The following is a 17,391-nucleotide window of genomic DNA, read 5'->3' as shown; positions in this document are numbered from 1 at the left end:
TTGACAGCTCCGTCCCTCTCTTTACCCGAGTATCCAAGACATGCGGCTGTCCTGATGCCAAGTGCACATATGGACACCCTTATGCTTGAACATGGTGTTCATTATTGCCAATCCACTACGAGCGCAGAAATCCAACAATAGAACACCACTCGGGTTTCGATCAGGGGGGCCGTTCTTCCCAATCACTCCCTCGAGGTCTCACATCAGCATTGAAGTCCCCCAGCAGAACAAGGGAGTCCCCATAAGGAGCACTCTCCAGCACCCACTCCAAGGACTCCAAAAGGGGTAGGTACTCTGAACTGCTGTTTGGTGCATGCACACAAATCAGGTGCCGTCCCCCCACCCGAAGATGGAGGGATGCTGGAAGTGTCCAACCCCCCTTGAGAGGGGTGGTACCGGAACCCAAGCTGTGTAGTGCTGAGCCAAACTATGTCTAGCCGGAATTTCTCAACATCACGTTCAGGCTCTTTCCCAACCAGGGAGGTGACATTCCACGCCCCAAGAGATAGTTTCTGCAGCCGGGGATCGCCTTCTTTGGCCCCCCTCACAGGTGGTGAGCCCATGTGAGGGGGAACCCACGTCGCATCTCCGGGCTGTGCCCGGCCGGCCGGGCCCCATGGGTCTAGGCCCGGCTACCAGGCGCTCGCCATCGCTCCCCTCCTCCGGGCCTGGCTCCAGAGTGGGGCCCCGGTGACCCGCGTCCGGGTGAGGGAAGATGTCGTCCAATAATGTTGCTCATCATAAGAGGTCTTCTGAGCCATTCTTTGTCTGATCCCTCGCATCAGACCAGTTTGCCATGGATAACCCTACCAGGGGTACAAGGCTCTGGACAATAAAGCTCCAAGGGTCACTGGGACTGACAAACCCCACCACCACGATAAGGTAATGATTCATCGGTGGGGTATTATTATCTTAAGTGCAAGTTTAAATTCAACATGGTATCTTGATTTGTAAATCCCGGGGCCGAATGTCTCGTACCGCGTTTTTTATTGTAATGGAAATTTTTAAATGCGTAATGGATGACTCTGTGAATAGCAGGACTAACCAAGGCTATGCCAGTCCCCAGCCGAGACCGAAGTTCTTGCGCTGGTGGTCCTCAGGATCTCCGTCAGCAGGTGGGAATACCCACGTGCTCTCAGTATATCTGCTTCGATTTGATTGATTAGTTTTGTGAGTAACCTTGTGAAGTGTGAAGTTATATGTCAGAAGAAGCAGAGTGGTGCAGCGGAAGCGTGGTTGGCCCATAATTCAGGGCTCAATGGATCGAAACCATTCTCTGCTACTAACCTAGGTTCATTTTTTGTAGAAGCAAACCACCCCACTTCCAAGTGTTACCATTGCTGAGAAAATTTGTTCATGAAAAGTATTAATTGGGTAAAACTTCTCTTTTCTCATTTTCTTCTGAGGGATTCCTACTGATCAAAAATCAGATCGGAAATCTGGCCTGATCGCATCATTTTCACAAGATCGGAATTTGATAAAAAACGCATTGTTTTTTTGAAATGCCTTGACATTCTCATGAAGGCGGAAGTGATACCGCGAAACATGTCAGGTAAGGCCTAAAATTCATTGTGAAAAAGGAACAGAAAATAGTCAAATAGGAAAATTCATTTTTATTTCATTACATTTAGTCCATTTTTCTTTTTGTCATCTATTTCAAATATTAACAACAACAAGTGTTTAATTGCATTCTAGTTTCATACACTTTGAGAGCATGTTCTCAACAAAAAGAAAATGCAGTACCAGTTAAAAAAACAACTGAACAAGACAGGTAAAAAAAGTGAAAACAATCGAAAATTACATCTAAATATGAGAAAAGAAATTCCTGTCCTTAGGAATAAAACATTGGCAATAAACTGAGCAAAAAAGTTGCTCTCTTACTGAATGTTTGAAAAGGTCTTTGCGCTGTGTGGATTTGTTGTGTGATGCTTTAAGTTTTCCTTCCAAATGAATGTTTGACTACAGAGTGGCCAAGAAGAGGGGTTTCAAATTCTATACGAGAGGAAACTTAGAAGCGTACTTGTCATTAAGGTGACTTGATGACTGGGCTGTCTCGCACTGTCTTTGCCAAATATCTGGATAAAACATGATTGTGCTGAATGGAGGTAGGTGTGTACGCGAGCACGGATCCTCCTGTCTAGAATTAGGGGGACGCAGTCCACGCGAGACTTCCAAATATGTCGATAACTGCTGTTTGCTCTATTTTTGAATGTATTTTCTTTCTGAGGAAAAAATAAATAAAAACGAAAAACAAACAAGAAAAAAATAATTCAAAAACATAATGCCAAAAATACATTTTGAAAAACAAAGAAAAACACCCTCAGACAATAAATTAATTTGAAAAATGAAGAAAAAAATACTTCAAAAAAACAACACCACACCAAAGATGAATTAATTTGAAAAACGGCCAGGACTTTATTTTATTTTCAAGGTGAGTGCGATCAGCTTCCGTAAACCTGAACCCCATTAGAAAGAAATTAATTCAACATCACCTTTTATTTTGTCTCATGAAGGTCCCCTAACATAATGAAACAAAACATGAACAGCTCAGTGAAACGAACATGGATGTAATCTTAAACTTCCTTTAGTACACAACAGACAAACTGTTAGGGTTGCTTGGTTTTGTTTTGCTTTTTCCCACCTGGTTTCCTGTCTGAGTGATTGCCCATTGTGTTCAGCTGTCGTGTCTCCGCCCCTGGTGTATCCTTCGTCCCTCTTGTGTTTCCCAGGTGTTCCGAATTGTCTCGTCAACCCATGCCAGTCTATTTAAACCCCACTGACTGCTTTGTCATTGTTGGATCGTCTGCTGATTACCATGCCATGTTTCCACATTTTCCTCGATCCAACATGGCGTGCCTCGCTCCTAGCTTTCCCGTGTCTCCCCTCGTCAGATTTGGTTTTGTTATTCGACGCCAAGTCTTTTGTTAGTCTATTGCCTACAGTTTAAGTTATTAAAGTTTCGATTGAGTACTACTTCCTTCTCCTTGCCTGCTTCCCTGCATTTTGGTCCAAAAGACGTAACACAAACAGAGCATATGACAATACCTATACAGTAGATTATTTCTATTTTGTGAGAACGGTGTCTCACAGCCATTGTAAGTGTCTTTTGGCTTATTTAAAATTCTGCTGCAATGCTGTGAAGAAGGGTAAGAGCAGCTCAAGAAAGCCCTGGATGTAACTCTTGGCATTCCCAGGGAAAGCCAATGATACCATGCATCTCTCCATGCTGGAAGGTAACTGAATGACAAGATGGCAAAACATTTGCTCAGGAATCAAGTCCAGTTTGCTTACATGTCACCTTCAGCTTTTGATGAATGCATCGAGTCGCAAGGCGATCTGCTCCTGCAGTATTCCTTCAAGGTCTGGGATTCAAGAATAGCCTTGAGCATGGGCAAAAATGGACAAATCTTCCTCTTGAAGTCCATGATGGTGTGCAAGGTGGTCAAGAATGCCTAGAGAACGAGTACATTTACAAAAAAAAAACTCAATGTGTCATCCTTAACCCACTTTGTACCGATGCAATGTTCTCCATCAAAATGTTCATTATGCCATTTCTTCTATAGATGGCAGACATCAAGCTGACTGAGCACCTTAAAAGAGACCCCCACATGTTTGCTTTTTTAGTGGCCCACCTTTCCTGGAGGTGGAGCAACATTGTTCTGAAGGTTAGTGTCATTGTTAAGAATAAAAGTTTAGCAAGAATTATGGTCAACATTTTCATTAAAAAAGCACTGATTAAAAAGTGCTCGTTTTCCAAATTGTCTTAACGTTTTAAACGTCGTCCTTGTCAATAGGCTTCCACCATTGGGACCAAGTTGTAATGAATCGGCTATATGCCAAAGCTGATCCAGGACCACACCACTGACCTGAGGGGGGCAGTCAAGGAGACAAATACCAAGACGGCCAAGCTCCACAAGACGCCAAGGTAGGAAGCAGGAAAACTTCCTACAATTCAAGAGGCATCTTGATTCAGGACAAGTGACAAAAAGAATTGCTTTTTTTAATGAATAATAATCCAAATATGTGATTGCCATCCTCAGTCACTGTCATTTTCATTTGACTAAGTACCTTTTAAAAAGTCTTTTTCAATGTCATTGTAGTATTTACTGAAATGAACAGTTGAATTATAAAGACTGCATTTGACATGCACCGGATTGGAAGTCATGTGAAAAGTGCAAAAGCAACATTACACAAGCCCATGTCTGTTGGAGTAAAGGAACAAATTGTGTCCGGCAGGTCAGCGAGAACCATTGGGTCCATGTGGCTGTCCATTGTTTCTCAACCATGGTGTCTTCCAACAGTGGATGCTCCAAAATGGAGCATGGTTTAACTTTTTCAGATTGGACACAATAAACATCAAGAGACGGAGAATAAAACAAAGATTGAGTGATGATGGGCTTCCAATCCTTAGCCAACATGTATTCTCATACAAAGAGCCCAAAGACTTTAGCTGAGGGAGGAGATATCATCATGGAAACATGTGGATGAGATGGTGACATGGTGGGATCTGATAAGGTTATCCTTAGGTATTTCCAAATTCACAATAAAAGAGGCATCTGAAGTCACATCTTTGTTTAATTCTTGCAAGAAGAGAATACATCCATCCGCGCTCCCGGTCAGGATAATTCTAACAACTCGAGGTCTTTCTCGCTAATTTATTCATAAGATTTTAACGCCATGCCCCACAGAAGTCTAAACATATTTAGAGTCTCATAACAATTTATCACAGTTCTCAAAGCAACTGTAGGTCTGTCGAATCTTCCCAAGAGCGCTTGTTGTGAACCCTCTTCATGCCCAAGGCCATTCCCAGTCCTCTTGATGTGAACCACAGTCCTTACTTTTGCAAGAGATGCATTAAAATGCCTTTTGTATTAATGTCAATAACTCTTCGTTGCAAGCACATATAATATAATAATATTGATACACATCTATAATAATGATAAACCTAACATTCCCCCCTATTATTATGTGTACGCAATCCCATAATCATTTTTTATTTATGACAAATACAAATACACTTGGGAAGTCCGTAGTCTCGATCTTTACCAGAATTCACCTTACTTGCATATCTGGCCTGAAAAAGGAAGAACAAAATCATTCTCATTCAACTCATTTTCATAATTTGCATCATCCTGGACATCAATGTTATCACCAGTAGGCTGTCTAATAAGCAGATACAATCCTTGTAATTCGGAATTTGTTAGAGCTACTGTATAAACCCTAAGTCGGACTAGCAAAAATGGCGGTGCACACGGATGCAGCGGCTTTTTGCTCTCCAGTTTGGTGTTTTCTTTTCTCAATCCTATCGTTATTTACCAACATCTGCGAGGCAAACTTTTCCTACAGTCGCCACGACTTAATTGCTATCGGGAGGAGATGCGATATATCCGATGTCACAACGAACTACCAACGAACCTACGATATCCCCAAGGGCATCTCGAGACCTCCGGGATCTCCGTGGATAGTCAGCCCACTCAAAGCACGTCGAAGGAGGCGAAGGCGGCGGAGAGAAAATGTTGGAATAATGATTCAAACCTTTTAAATCATTATTAGTAATATTTAATTAAAATAGGAAAACATCTTTCAACATAACTGCTTACAACTTGCAAGGAGGTGCCTTGTGACGTCGTCTCAGTCCACAAGGCATTCTGAATTGCAGTAACTGAATCATTGTATTTAATTGCGACACTCGAAAAACATGTTTATGTAATCAGTACAATAACACCCTAGATGGCGAGAATTGCCGAAGTGAGCATAAAAGTTGAACAAGGCACCCAAACAATGGCGTGAGGAATTGCATAATATTTTCATTATAAGGTAAACAAAGTAGTTTAAGAGTTCTTGTAGATCCTGGAACTTGTATCTGGGGAAAGGGTTGAGGCGTATCTTCCAGTAATAAGTCCTCGGAGCAAGGACTCAGTGAATTGTTAAGTCTCTAGCTGGAGCCAGCTGTCCTGGAGAGTGACCTTGGAGTAAGCGTTTGTCTTCGTTGAAAACACATTAATTCTAACTCTAACATAAAAGCGATCAACAATATATATATATATATATATATATATATATATATATATATATATATATATATTGATTAATATAGTAAGCATGTATATTATAAGGCTTTATATTCCTAAATAAGCATTGCAAACACATTTATAATAATGATTACTCCAACAGAAAGGAAGCAAAAGCGCGGTTGTCGGGCGGGCCTTGCTGCTAAGCTAAGTCAACAACCACACCGAGCACCGCTTCCGAGTATCTTTTTGACCAATACCAGATCCATCACCCACAAAATGGATGAGTTGGAACTTCGAATTGCTACCAACAGCTTTGTTAAGAACTGTAACATTATTCTCATCACGGAAACGTGGCTACACCCGCAAATCCCTGACGCTGCGGTATCGCTAGCTAGCCGAACGCTTTTTCGGAACGATCGTTCAAAGGAACTAACAAGCAAAAGCATAGGAGGAGGACTTTGCTTGTTCATACATAATGAATTTTGTGGTGACAGTAGAATCATTGACACTCACTGTTCCCCGGACTTAGAGCTACTAGCAGTACGATGTAGGCCCTACTATCTACCGAGAGAGCTAACGGTCGTCATAGTAACAGCGATCTCAATTCCTCCTGATGGTAACGTCAACACGGCATTAAACCTCCTGCTAATGGCTGTAAACAAACAACAGCTTGACCACCCCGATGGAGTCTTTATTGTTGCTGGTGACTTCAACAGAGCATGTTTAAAGACTGTTCTACCTAAGTTTATCCAATACGTAAAATGTCACACGAGGGGAGACAAAAATCTTGACCATGTTTATTCTAACATCAAACATGCTTACAAAGCCACTTCCCTCCCTCACCTAGCTGGATCAGATCACCTCTGTCTAGCCCTCACCCCAGCATACACTCCATTCCGGAGGCTAACAAGGCCACAAATAAAGACAATAAAAACTTGGTCCGGGGACGCCCTTTCTCAGCTGCAGGACTGTTTTTTCCGCACCAACTGGGAACTCTTTGAACACAACAACCTCCAGGACTATACGGACGCTGTACTTTCCTATATCAAAAACTGCATGGACGACGTCACTATAAATAAACAATGCCGTAACATCGCTTTCAGATCAGGGGACAAGATGAAATATAGAGCTGCCAGAGCTGAGCTGAAAAGAGGAATTAAAAAGGCCAAGGCAGAATATACTAAGAAAATTGAGGAGCACTTCAAAGAAAATAACCCAAAGAAGATGTGGCAGGGAATACGACATATTACCAACTACAATAACAATAATGTCTGTTAACGCAGATGCCTCACTAGCGGAGAAATTGAACCGTTTCTTTGCCCGCTTTGAGACTGATAAATCAGACCCAGTCTCAACACCCCCACCACCACCCTGCAGCAATACACTGACGTTCCGGGAACAGGAAGTGAGACTGGAAATACGGTCTGTGAATACCAGGAAGGCTGCTGGCCCTGATGGAGTACCTGGGAAGGTGCTCAAAGCCTGTGCTGACCAGCTGGCTGGAGTCTTCACAAAAATCTTCAATTGTTCCCTGCAACAATCCATCATTCCATCCTGCCTGAAATCTGCCACCATTATCCCTGTCCCCAAAAAGCCAACCATTGACAGGATGAATGATTATAGGCCTGTTGCTCTCACGCCTGTGATCATGAAGTGCATTGAAAAGTTGATAGCCCGCCATATCAGGAATACAATCTCTCCCTCAGTTGACCCTCACCAGTTTGCAGGTCCACTGAGGATGCTATCACCATTGCTCTACATACAGCATTGAGCCACCTGGAACACCATGGGAATTACGTGAGGACGCTTTTCATTGACTATAGCTCAGCCTTCAACACCATGAAACCGGACATTCCGACTGACAAACTCTCCCACCTTGGACTATCCTCCTCCATCTGCTGTTGGATAAAGAACTTCCTAACCAACCGACCACAAACTGTTAAACTTGGTCCCCACCTTTCTTCCTCCATTACACTGAGCACTGGCTCCCCTCAAGGCTGTGTACCGAGTCCTCTTCTGTACTCCCTGTACACTTATGACTGTACACCAACCCACCAGTCTATCTACATCATCAAATTTGCTGATGACACCACTGTGGTCGGACTCATCTCAGAAGGGAATGAGGCAGCCTATAGAGACGAGGTCAACAAACTGTCTTCGTGGTGCTCGATAAACAACCTCACACTGAACAACCCAAAAACTAAAGAAATAATCCTGGACTTCCGCAAACAGAGCACAGATCTGGCCCCACTCCTCATAAATGGAGTTCGTGTAGACAGGGTCCAGTCCTTTAAATTCCTGGGGGTCCACGTCACGGACAAGCTCTCCACAAACACCACAGCAGTAGTGAAGAAGGCCCAGAAACGACTCCATTTCCTGAGGGTAATCAGGAGGAACAACTTGGACACTAAGCTTCTGGTAACTTTCTATAAAGCCACTGTGGAGAGCATCCTGGCATACGGCATCACAGTGTGGTACGCTGGAAGCACGGCAGCAGACAAAAAGGTCATGCAGAGTGATTAACACTGCCCAGAGGATCGTCAGCTGCTCTCTGCCCTCACTGGAAGATATTGCCAGCCCTCGTTACCTCAGCAGAGCCGGGAACATTGTTGGGGACTTGGACCACCCTGGTCACAACCTGTTCCAGCCCTCGTTACCTCAGCAGAGCCGGCAACATTGTTGGGGACCCGGACCACCCTGGTCACAACCTGTTCCAGCTGCTTCCCTCTGGCTACCGGTCTCACAAAGCACGGACAAAGAGGCTTAAGGACAGCTTCTTTCCCACAGCCATCAGGACTCTGAATTTGCAGTAGCACGACACACAATCCCCTCTGTGTAACAACTTCGGGGTGAGGAAACATGAAGGACGTTGGGCGGTGATCTGCCTCCTGCTGGCTGACTGAAGGTAAGTAAGCAGACAGTGGGAGGTAAGTGATCCATTTTATTCTTTGTTGGCATCGGTGAGGCAAACCTTTTCGCAGTCGCAGGGAGTTGGTTGCGCTTGGGAGGTGATGCGATGTATCCATCACGGCAGAGTGCCAGCAAGTCTGAAACTATCACTTGGTTGGGCTCTTGCCTGGGAAAAGCGCACTTTATGGAGAAGCACTTTCAATTTCGTCATACGCAGCTGGGTATGATGACAATTAGGCTTTTGTCTAGTCAATGATGATGATAAGCCTAAGTCTGATTTTATTTTTATTTATTTTAGCTTCCTTTCATTGCTTTTCCCCCTGGTTGCACTGCTTCCAGATGTGTGTTTTCATATTGAAGCATTTAACCAATCCCATTTCAGCCATTATTTGTTGCCAGATCAGACCTGCCTCAAAGCCTTCACAATCAGTTCTTGCGGGCTCTGCTGCATTAAACTAGACTGTTGCTTTTAACCAATCAGATTTCGAGTTGGCAACCCCACAATGATTTTTCATAGGCGTTAGCATTTTGCTGGCTGGAATACTTCATTGGTTTCACCAACTATGATTGGCTAGTAGGCGGGCCAAAGCAGTACCCGAGGCAGCTGAGATCGCAAACTCCACCCACAATGGCCGAGAGAAGCAAAAACAAATGGATTCTGTTTGCTCACAAAGCTATTTTCCAGACGGACTTTTCCAGAAAAAAAATGGACATCATTAAGAAAGGGCGGTCAACTCCGAAGCTAGCAAGCCTGTTACAGCCGGGAAAATGGTGTGTGCGGCACTTTCAGCGCGCTAACTTAGCTCCACAAGCAACTAGTATATTATTGTGTTGATTTAAAGCTATTTTCAAAACGGACTATGCCGGAAATATGACAGGACAGGCTCGACTTTCATCATTAGCTTTGATGGCGATAGGAAAGAAGGAAGAAAGGAGGATGGATATTGTGTAAAAAGGTTTTTTGGTGAGTAAAATATGGCTATATTCCTAAATAATATTTCAATTGTGGGACAAGTTCTGATATTTGACTATTGTATTTCCTGTTATTCTTTCTAAGGAAAGAAGCTCCCGCGATCGTTCTTTAAAGACTATTTCTCGTTGGCAAGTGGTCTTGCGTTATCCTATTGTGAGGACATTTGTGTGCATCATTTTGGGAATATTTTGAAGGCAATACAACAGCAAACAGTCCATCGATAGCGAACGTGAGGGTGGAGGCGTGGCAAACCGCCAACCCGGAAAACGAAGGTAACAAAAGATTACAACAAAATTAGAATTCAGTTTTGTGTAAAGTTACATTAAACGTATGTTTGAGTGTCTGTATATATTAATCCAAGTTCATTTAAATTTGTTTGTTCCGTTTACGAGTGCGTTGTCGTGGAAAAAAACGGGAAAAAAAATCACCCCCTCGCCCGGTTTCATGTGTGAAAAGCTCCAGTATTTGTATTTAATCATGAAATGCTGCTAGGAAGTGGATTTTACCCCATTTTTGTGCATTAATTTATTGATTTTTTTTTATGTGTCGCAGCTGTAGCTGCAGTAGAGGTTTTATAGCCATAAAAGTTTTTGAGGGTTGGATTGATACGTTGAAGGCGCTACCAGAAAATGCACCGCCCGCCACTGGTGTACACACACGATCCAGTTTCGGCGAAACCTCCGTTCGGCCAAACATCCATTCGGCGAAACGTCTTTCGGCGAATCGTCCGGTTACGCTTTTCTAATGTAAATAAGCCAAGTAAAGCAAAAATAAAAATGTAGTTACTTTTCTACCAATTATCCCCTTCAACATCAAAAAGATAAAAACAATTAACCGCTAATTTCAGACATGAAGTTACTGTATTTTCACCCCTGTAGAAAGAAAACTATTAATTTGTCAAATTGTTCAAATTAATGTATTCATTTTCCTTAATTTTTAAATCTTAGCACATAACACTTCTCTTTTTTGTCACCTTTGAATTTGGAAGGCTGATTTTGTCAACAAAAAGACCCAAAAAGTATTTTTCGCCAAAAAGAGAGCTTTATTGGAACTACCAAAAAGATGACACGATAAATCGGTTTAAAAACGTGATTCATCTTATAATATGACAAAAGTATAAGGATATTGTACAACTTATTTATTTTTAGCAAATCCATTGTCTTTCACACCATATATCTACTAATGTTACTAATGTATCATTTAGATCACATTATTGATTATTCACTTTGTAATTTCCTAATTTAGGCTCTACTATTTCGGATAGAATTTGGAAGTAAATAAAATCTTCAACGACACTCAATTGTCTTATACAGTAGTACCTTGACATACAAGTGTTCCAACATACAAGACAAATTTGCAATATGAGCATACCAGATGTTCTCAATTGTGATTCGGTAGTAAATTAGAACAAATGTTTGTGTTTTTTTAGGATGGAAACTGATTACCGTATTTTCACGACTATAAGGCGCACTTAAAAGTCTTAAATTTTCTCCAAAATAGACAGGGCGCTTTATAATCCAGTGTGCTTTATATGGGAAAAAAATTAAAATGTGTCAATCATTGAGGGTGCGCCTTATAATGCGGTGAACCTTATAGTCGTGAAAATAAGGTCATTTGTATTTTGTTCATTTCTATGGGAATAATTGACTTGAGATACGAGTAAATTGACATACTAGCTCGATCCCACTGTAAGCTTGTATCTTAAGGTATTACTGTATTTGAATAGTGTGGATCGATATTACACGTTAAAAAGTGTAAACAAGATTTTCAGAATGCAAAATACAATTATACTGCGATTACAATGATCCCTCATACAGAAATTGAAAAAGCAAGCAAAGCCGTCATTGGCCACTGCTTATCACAACACATTTGCGTCTTTTAAGTCTATCCTTACGACTAAATCTCATAAACAGCCTGTGAATTATTCGCAGTTGTTGGATTTGAACCCATGCCTCCTGAGACTGAAGCTTAAATCCAGCACATTGGACCGCTTGGCCACACTACACTCAGTACTCATTTAATCCATCGGCTGCCATTGATGGCGGTAGACGTCCGATTCATGTTGACTGTGAGGTGCAGATGAACCTTCATTCTCTCAAATTCTAAGTGAGAGAACTTGCAATACAGCAAGGTGTTGAAATACTTTATCTGGTCATTTTTATAAAAACAAATATAAGTCTTAGTATACTTTTAGCCCGCGACGACGCAAGACAGCTCGCCGAACAGACACATCGAGACTATTAGTATATTATTTGTAATTTCTTGTAAACGGTGTGTGTTTGTATATGTGACATGCTAAAGTGTTTAATTGTCAATGCAATGACAAACTCTCCCTCTCTCATGTTTATAACTTTGAGAGCGAGCGAATCCATCGACGAAATGTCTGTTCGACAAACTGTCCGTCGAAGAAACATCCGGTTGATGCTCCAAAATGGAGAATGGTTTGATTTATTCAGATTGGGCACAATAAACATCAAGAGATGGAGAATAAAACGAAGATTGAGTTATGGTAGGCTTTCAATCCTTAGCCAACATGTATTCTCAGAATGGTTTTTCACCAGTGTGGGTTCTTGTGTGCGTTTTTAATTGTTGCTTTTGAGAAAAGGCTTTACCGCAAACTGAACACGAAAATGGTTTTTCACCAGTGTGGGTTCTTGTGTGTTTTTGTAAATCTTGCCTTTGAGAAAAGGCTTTACCGCAAACTGAACACGAAAATGGCTTTTCACCCGTGTGGGTTCTTGTGTGTACTTTTAAACCTCCATTCTCTGTAAATCTTTTACCACAAACTGAGCACGAAAATGGTTTTTCACCTCTGTGGGTTCTTGTGTGTATTTTTAAGCTTCTGTTCTCTGTAAAACTTTTACCACAAACTGAGCACGAAAATGGTTTTTCGCCAGTGTGGGTTCTTGTGTGAAGATTTAAGCTTCCGTTCCCTGTGAATCTTTTACCACAAATTGAGCATGCAAATGGTTTTTCACCAGTGTGTGTTCTTGTGTGTATTTTTAACTGTCCCTTCTCTGTAAATCTTTTACCACAAACTGAGCACGAAAATGGTTTTTCGCCAGTGTGGGTTCTTGCATGACTAATTAAGCAGTGCTTCCATGTGAATGTTTGACCACAAACTGAGCACGAAAATGATTTTTCACCAGTGTGGGTTCTTGTGTGCATTTTTAAGGTTGCCTTCCGTGTAAATGTTTTACCACAAACTGAACACGGAAATGGTTTTTCACCTGTGTGGATTCTTGTGTGTTTTTGTAATTCTTGCTTTTGAGAAAAGGCTTTACCGCAAACTGAACACGAAAATGGTTTTTCACCAGTGTGGGTTCTTGTGTGTATTTTTAAGCTTCCGTTCTCTGTAAATCTTTTACCACAAACTGAGCATGCAAATGGTTTTTCACCAGTGTGGGTTCTTGTGTGTATTTTTAAGCTTCTGTTCTCTGTAAATCTTTTACCACAAACTGAGCATGCAAATGGTTTTTCACCAGTGTGGGTTCTTGTGTGTCTTTTTAAGTTTCTCTTCTCTGTAAATCTTTTACCACAAACTGAGCACGCAAATGGTTTTTCACCAGTGTGGGTTCTTGTGTGAAGATTTAAGTGTTCCTTCCGTGTAAATGTTTTACCACAAACTGAACATGAAAATGGTTTTTCACCAGTGTGGGTTCTTATGTGTATTTTTAAGATTCCGTTCTCTGTAAATCTTTTACCACAAACTGAGCACGCAAATGGTTTTTCACCAGTGTGGGTTCTTGTGTGAAGATTTAAGTGGTCCTTCCGTGTAAATGTTTTACCACAAACTGAACACGAAAATGGTTTTTCACCAGTGTGGGTTCTTGTGTGAAGATTTAAGTGTTCCTTCCGTGTAAATGTTTGACCACAAACTGAGCATAAAAATGATTTGTCACCCGTGTGGGTTCTTGTGTGTATTTTTAATTTTCCCTTGTGTGTAAATGTTTTACCACAAACTGTACATGATAAGGGTTTCTCCCCAGTGTGGCTCCTCATATGTGTTTTCAAAGAAGACTTTTTCCCAAAAGTTTTCCCACACTGAAAGCATTTGCAGAGTTTGTCGCCACTGCGATTTTTCTTAACATCTTCAACATCATCATCGTCAAAAAGCAAGTCGTTGCCATCTAATAAAGGAGCAATTAAATTTTCTGCTCGCCATCCTTCTGTTGAGCTGCCGCTCAGAAGCTCCGCCCCTATGTTGGCCACGCCCAGATCATCTTCACTCTTGAAAGGCTCATCAGTTGACCATTTGACACATTCCTTATTTTTGATTGGAGGTTGCTCTTCTCTTTTGCACTGTTGAGGGAACTCTGGCTCCTCCTCTTTAATTAGGGGCCATGTTTTGGTGTTTGCAGGCTCCGCCCCTCCGCTGGCCACGCCCAGAACATCTTCCCTCTTCACGAACTCACCAAGTGACCAGGTGAAATCATCTTCCTCCCTTTTGATTGGAAGTTGCTCGTCACCCATTTGTTGTTGAGGGAACTCTGGCTCCTCCTCTTTGATTTCGGGGAGCTCAACTTCCCGTTCAAGGTCAACAGACTCCTGCCCATCAGAACCAAGATCATTTCTGAAACCTGCAAAGATACAAAGATAATTGATTAACCATTTTCTAATTATAAAATGACTGAATTTATTGTTAACAGAAATGAAACCAAACGGAATAGGGCGCCATACATTCATTTCGTCACAATGCAGTACTTACTACTGTAGTACTCTCGTCAACAGCAACATGAGTTGAAAACTGTTTATAGGGGCATTTTTCAAAGTATGGCACTATTGGTCAGAAAAGTTTCTTCACTGGTGATGTAGCTCCTTAAAATTAGTGAAATCTTTTTTGGAGCATTTTCATTGTAAACATTGTCTTTTATGTTTTAGATTTTAATTATGTTAAAATGCTATCGCCAAAGGGGAGGCATTAAAAAAAGCATTATCTTTTTTTCAGTAGCAGGTTTATTATTATTTGGGGGATTAATGAAAGGCTCACCAGTTGACCATTTGACACATTCCTCGTTTTGGATTGGAGGTTGCTCTTCTCTTTTGCACTGTTGAGAGAACTCTGGCTCCTCCTCTTTAATTTGGGGCCATGCTGAGGCGTTTTCAGGCTCCGCCCCTCCGCTGGCCACGCCCAGATCATCTTCACTCTTGAAAGGCTCACCAGTTGACCATTTGACACATTCCTCGTTTTGGATTGGAGGTTGCTCTTCTCTTTTGCACTGTTGAGAGAACTCTGGCTCCTCCTCTTTAATTTGGGTCCATGTTGTGGTGTTTGCAGGCTCCGCCCCTCCGCTGGCCACGCCCAGAACATCTTCCCTCTTCATGAACTCACTAAGTGACCAGGTGAAATGATCTTCCTCCGTTTTGATCGGAAGTTGCTCGTCTCCCATTTGTTGTTGAGGGAACTCTTGCTCCTCCTCTTTGATTTGTGGGAGCTCAACTTCCCCTTCAAGGTCAACAGACTCCTGCCCATCAGCACCAAGATCATTTCTGAAACCTGCAAAGACACAAAGATAAATGATCAACCATTTTCCAATTATAAAATGACTGAATTTCTTGTTCACAGAAATAAAACCAAACGGAAGAGGGCGCCATACATTCATTTCGTCACAAAACAATCAATCACAGTGGGAATGTTGACAAGTTCAATGAACATTATGATAAATCATTGAAGAAGTAACTTTTAGGACATAACCTCGGTTTCAACACTACATCACCGTTAGACAACGACATGCGACTTTTGTCCTCCGCTGCCATTGAAGGGCTGCAAAAGAATCCTCGGCCCCAAACGGCTCCCCCGGATCCAACAAAGATATCAAGATGGTGGCGCGCACGGGTGCAGCGGCTCTATGCTCTCCTGTTTGGTGTTTTGTTTTCTCAATCTTATCGTTATTTACTAACATCTGCGAGGCAAACTTTTTCTAAAGTCTCCAGGATTTAATTACTTTCGGGAGCAGATGCGATATATACATCACAACAGATTACCAACGGACCTACAATATTCCCGAGGAAATCTTGAGACCACCGGGATGTCCGTGGATAGTCAGCCCACTCAGAGTACGACGGCGGCGGCGAAGGGAAAGAAAGCAAAAGCGCGGATGCCGGGCAGGCCTAGCTGCTAAGCTAAGGTAGCAACCACACCGAGCAACGCTTCCGAGTATCTTCTTGACCAACGCCAGATCCATCACCCACAAAATGGACGATTTGGAACTTCAGCTTGCTACCAACAGCTTTGTCAGGAACTGCAACATTATTTTCATCACGGAAACGTGGCTACACCTGGAAATCCCTGACACCGCGGTATCGCTAGCTAGCCGGGCGCTGTTTCGAAATGATCTTTCGAAAGAATTATCAGGGAAAAGCAAAGGGGGGTGGGGGGGGGGGGGTTCTCCTTTACATGTACATACACAATGAATGGTGCTGCAATAATAAGATCATTAACACTCACTGCTCCCCGGATTTAGAGCTCTTGGCAGTACGGTGCAGAACATTCTATCTACCTAGAGAGCTAACGATTGTCATTGTAATGGCTGTTTACATCCCACTGGAAGCTAATGTTAGCATGGCACTTAGCATCCTGCTAGCGGCCGTAAACAAACAGCAGCTTGACCACCCCAATGGAGTCTTTATTGTCGCCGGTGACTTCAACAAAGCATGTTTAAAGGCTGTTCTGCCTAAGTTTATCCAGTACGTGAAGTGTCACACCAGAGGAGATAAAACTCTAGACCACGTGTCAAACCGATTCCGCCGAGGGCCGCATTGGGTCCTGTTTTTTGTTCCAACCGATCCAGTGCCGACATTTTAACCAATCAGGTGTCTTCTAAAATAAGTAGCACCTGACTTTAATTTACTGATTACACTTGCAAAAGTTATCCTCTTGTTGAGTTGGAATGAAAACCTGCACCCCTGCTCTAGACCATGTTTATTCTAATATCAAACATGCTTATAGAGCCACACCCCTCCTTCACCTAGCTAGATCAGACCATCTCTGCCTGTACCTCACCCCCTCATTCACCCCACTCCGGAGGCTAACAAGGCCACAAATAAAGATAATAAAAACATGTCCCGAGGACGTCCTTTCTCAGCTGCAGGACTGTTTTTCCCGCACCACTTTGGGAACTTTTTGAACAACACAACCTCCAGGACTACACGGACACTGTACTTTCCTACATCAACAACTGCACGGACAACGTCACTGTTTATAAACGGATATGTTTTTTTCCTAACCAAAAACCCTGGATGACCAAGGAGACACAGACACTCATCAAATGCCGTAACACTGCCTTCAGGTCAGGGGACAAGGTACAATACAGCGCTGCCAGAGCAGAGCTGAAGAGAGGCATTAAAAAGGCCAAGGCAGCAAATACAAAGAAAATTGAGGAGCACTTCACAGGAAATAACTCATAGATGTGGCAGGGAATACGACATACAGACGCTCCCCTACTTACGAACATTCAACTTACGAACAACGGTACATACGAACATGTCTGCAAA

At 42.3% G+C, this 17,391-nt stretch overlaps 2 protein-coding genes across 3 annotated transcripts in view; one reads left to right on the top strand and one right to left on the bottom strand.

Annotated features, from left to right (window-relative positions):
- The window catches only part of LOC144065871 (uncharacterized), a 120,575-nt gene that overhangs the window by 57,867 nt on the left and 45,317 nt on the right, over positions 1–17,391 (top strand). The window lies entirely within an intron of this gene.
- Positions 12,116–17,391, bottom strand: part of LOC144065867 (uncharacterized) — an 18,729-nt gene continuing 13,453 nt past the window's right edge. For both annotated transcript variants that reach the window (XM_077589066.1, XM_077589065.1), the window contains exons 2-3: positions 14,888–15,394; positions 12,116–14,477 (exon numbers count right to left, since the gene is read on the bottom strand). In XM_077589066.1, the coding sequence (XP_077445192.1) occupies positions 12,439–14,477; positions 14,888–15,287 (2,439 nt within the window). In that variant the 5' untranslated portion in view covers positions 15,288–15,394 and the 3' untranslated portion in view covers positions 12,116–12,438. The remainder of the gene's footprint in view (positions 14,478–14,887; positions 15,395–17,391) is intronic.

Source organism: Stigmatopora argus, chromosome 20, assembly GCF_051989625.1.
Source record: "Stigmatopora argus isolate UIUO_Sarg chromosome 20, RoL_Sarg_1.0, whole genome shotgun sequence".
NCBI classification, from domain to species: Eukaryota; Metazoa; Chordata; class Actinopteri; order Syngnathiformes; family Syngnathidae; genus Stigmatopora; species Stigmatopora argus.
Note: the sequence above shows the minus strand (reverse complement) of the source record. Positions and strands in the feature narration are given on the sequence as shown.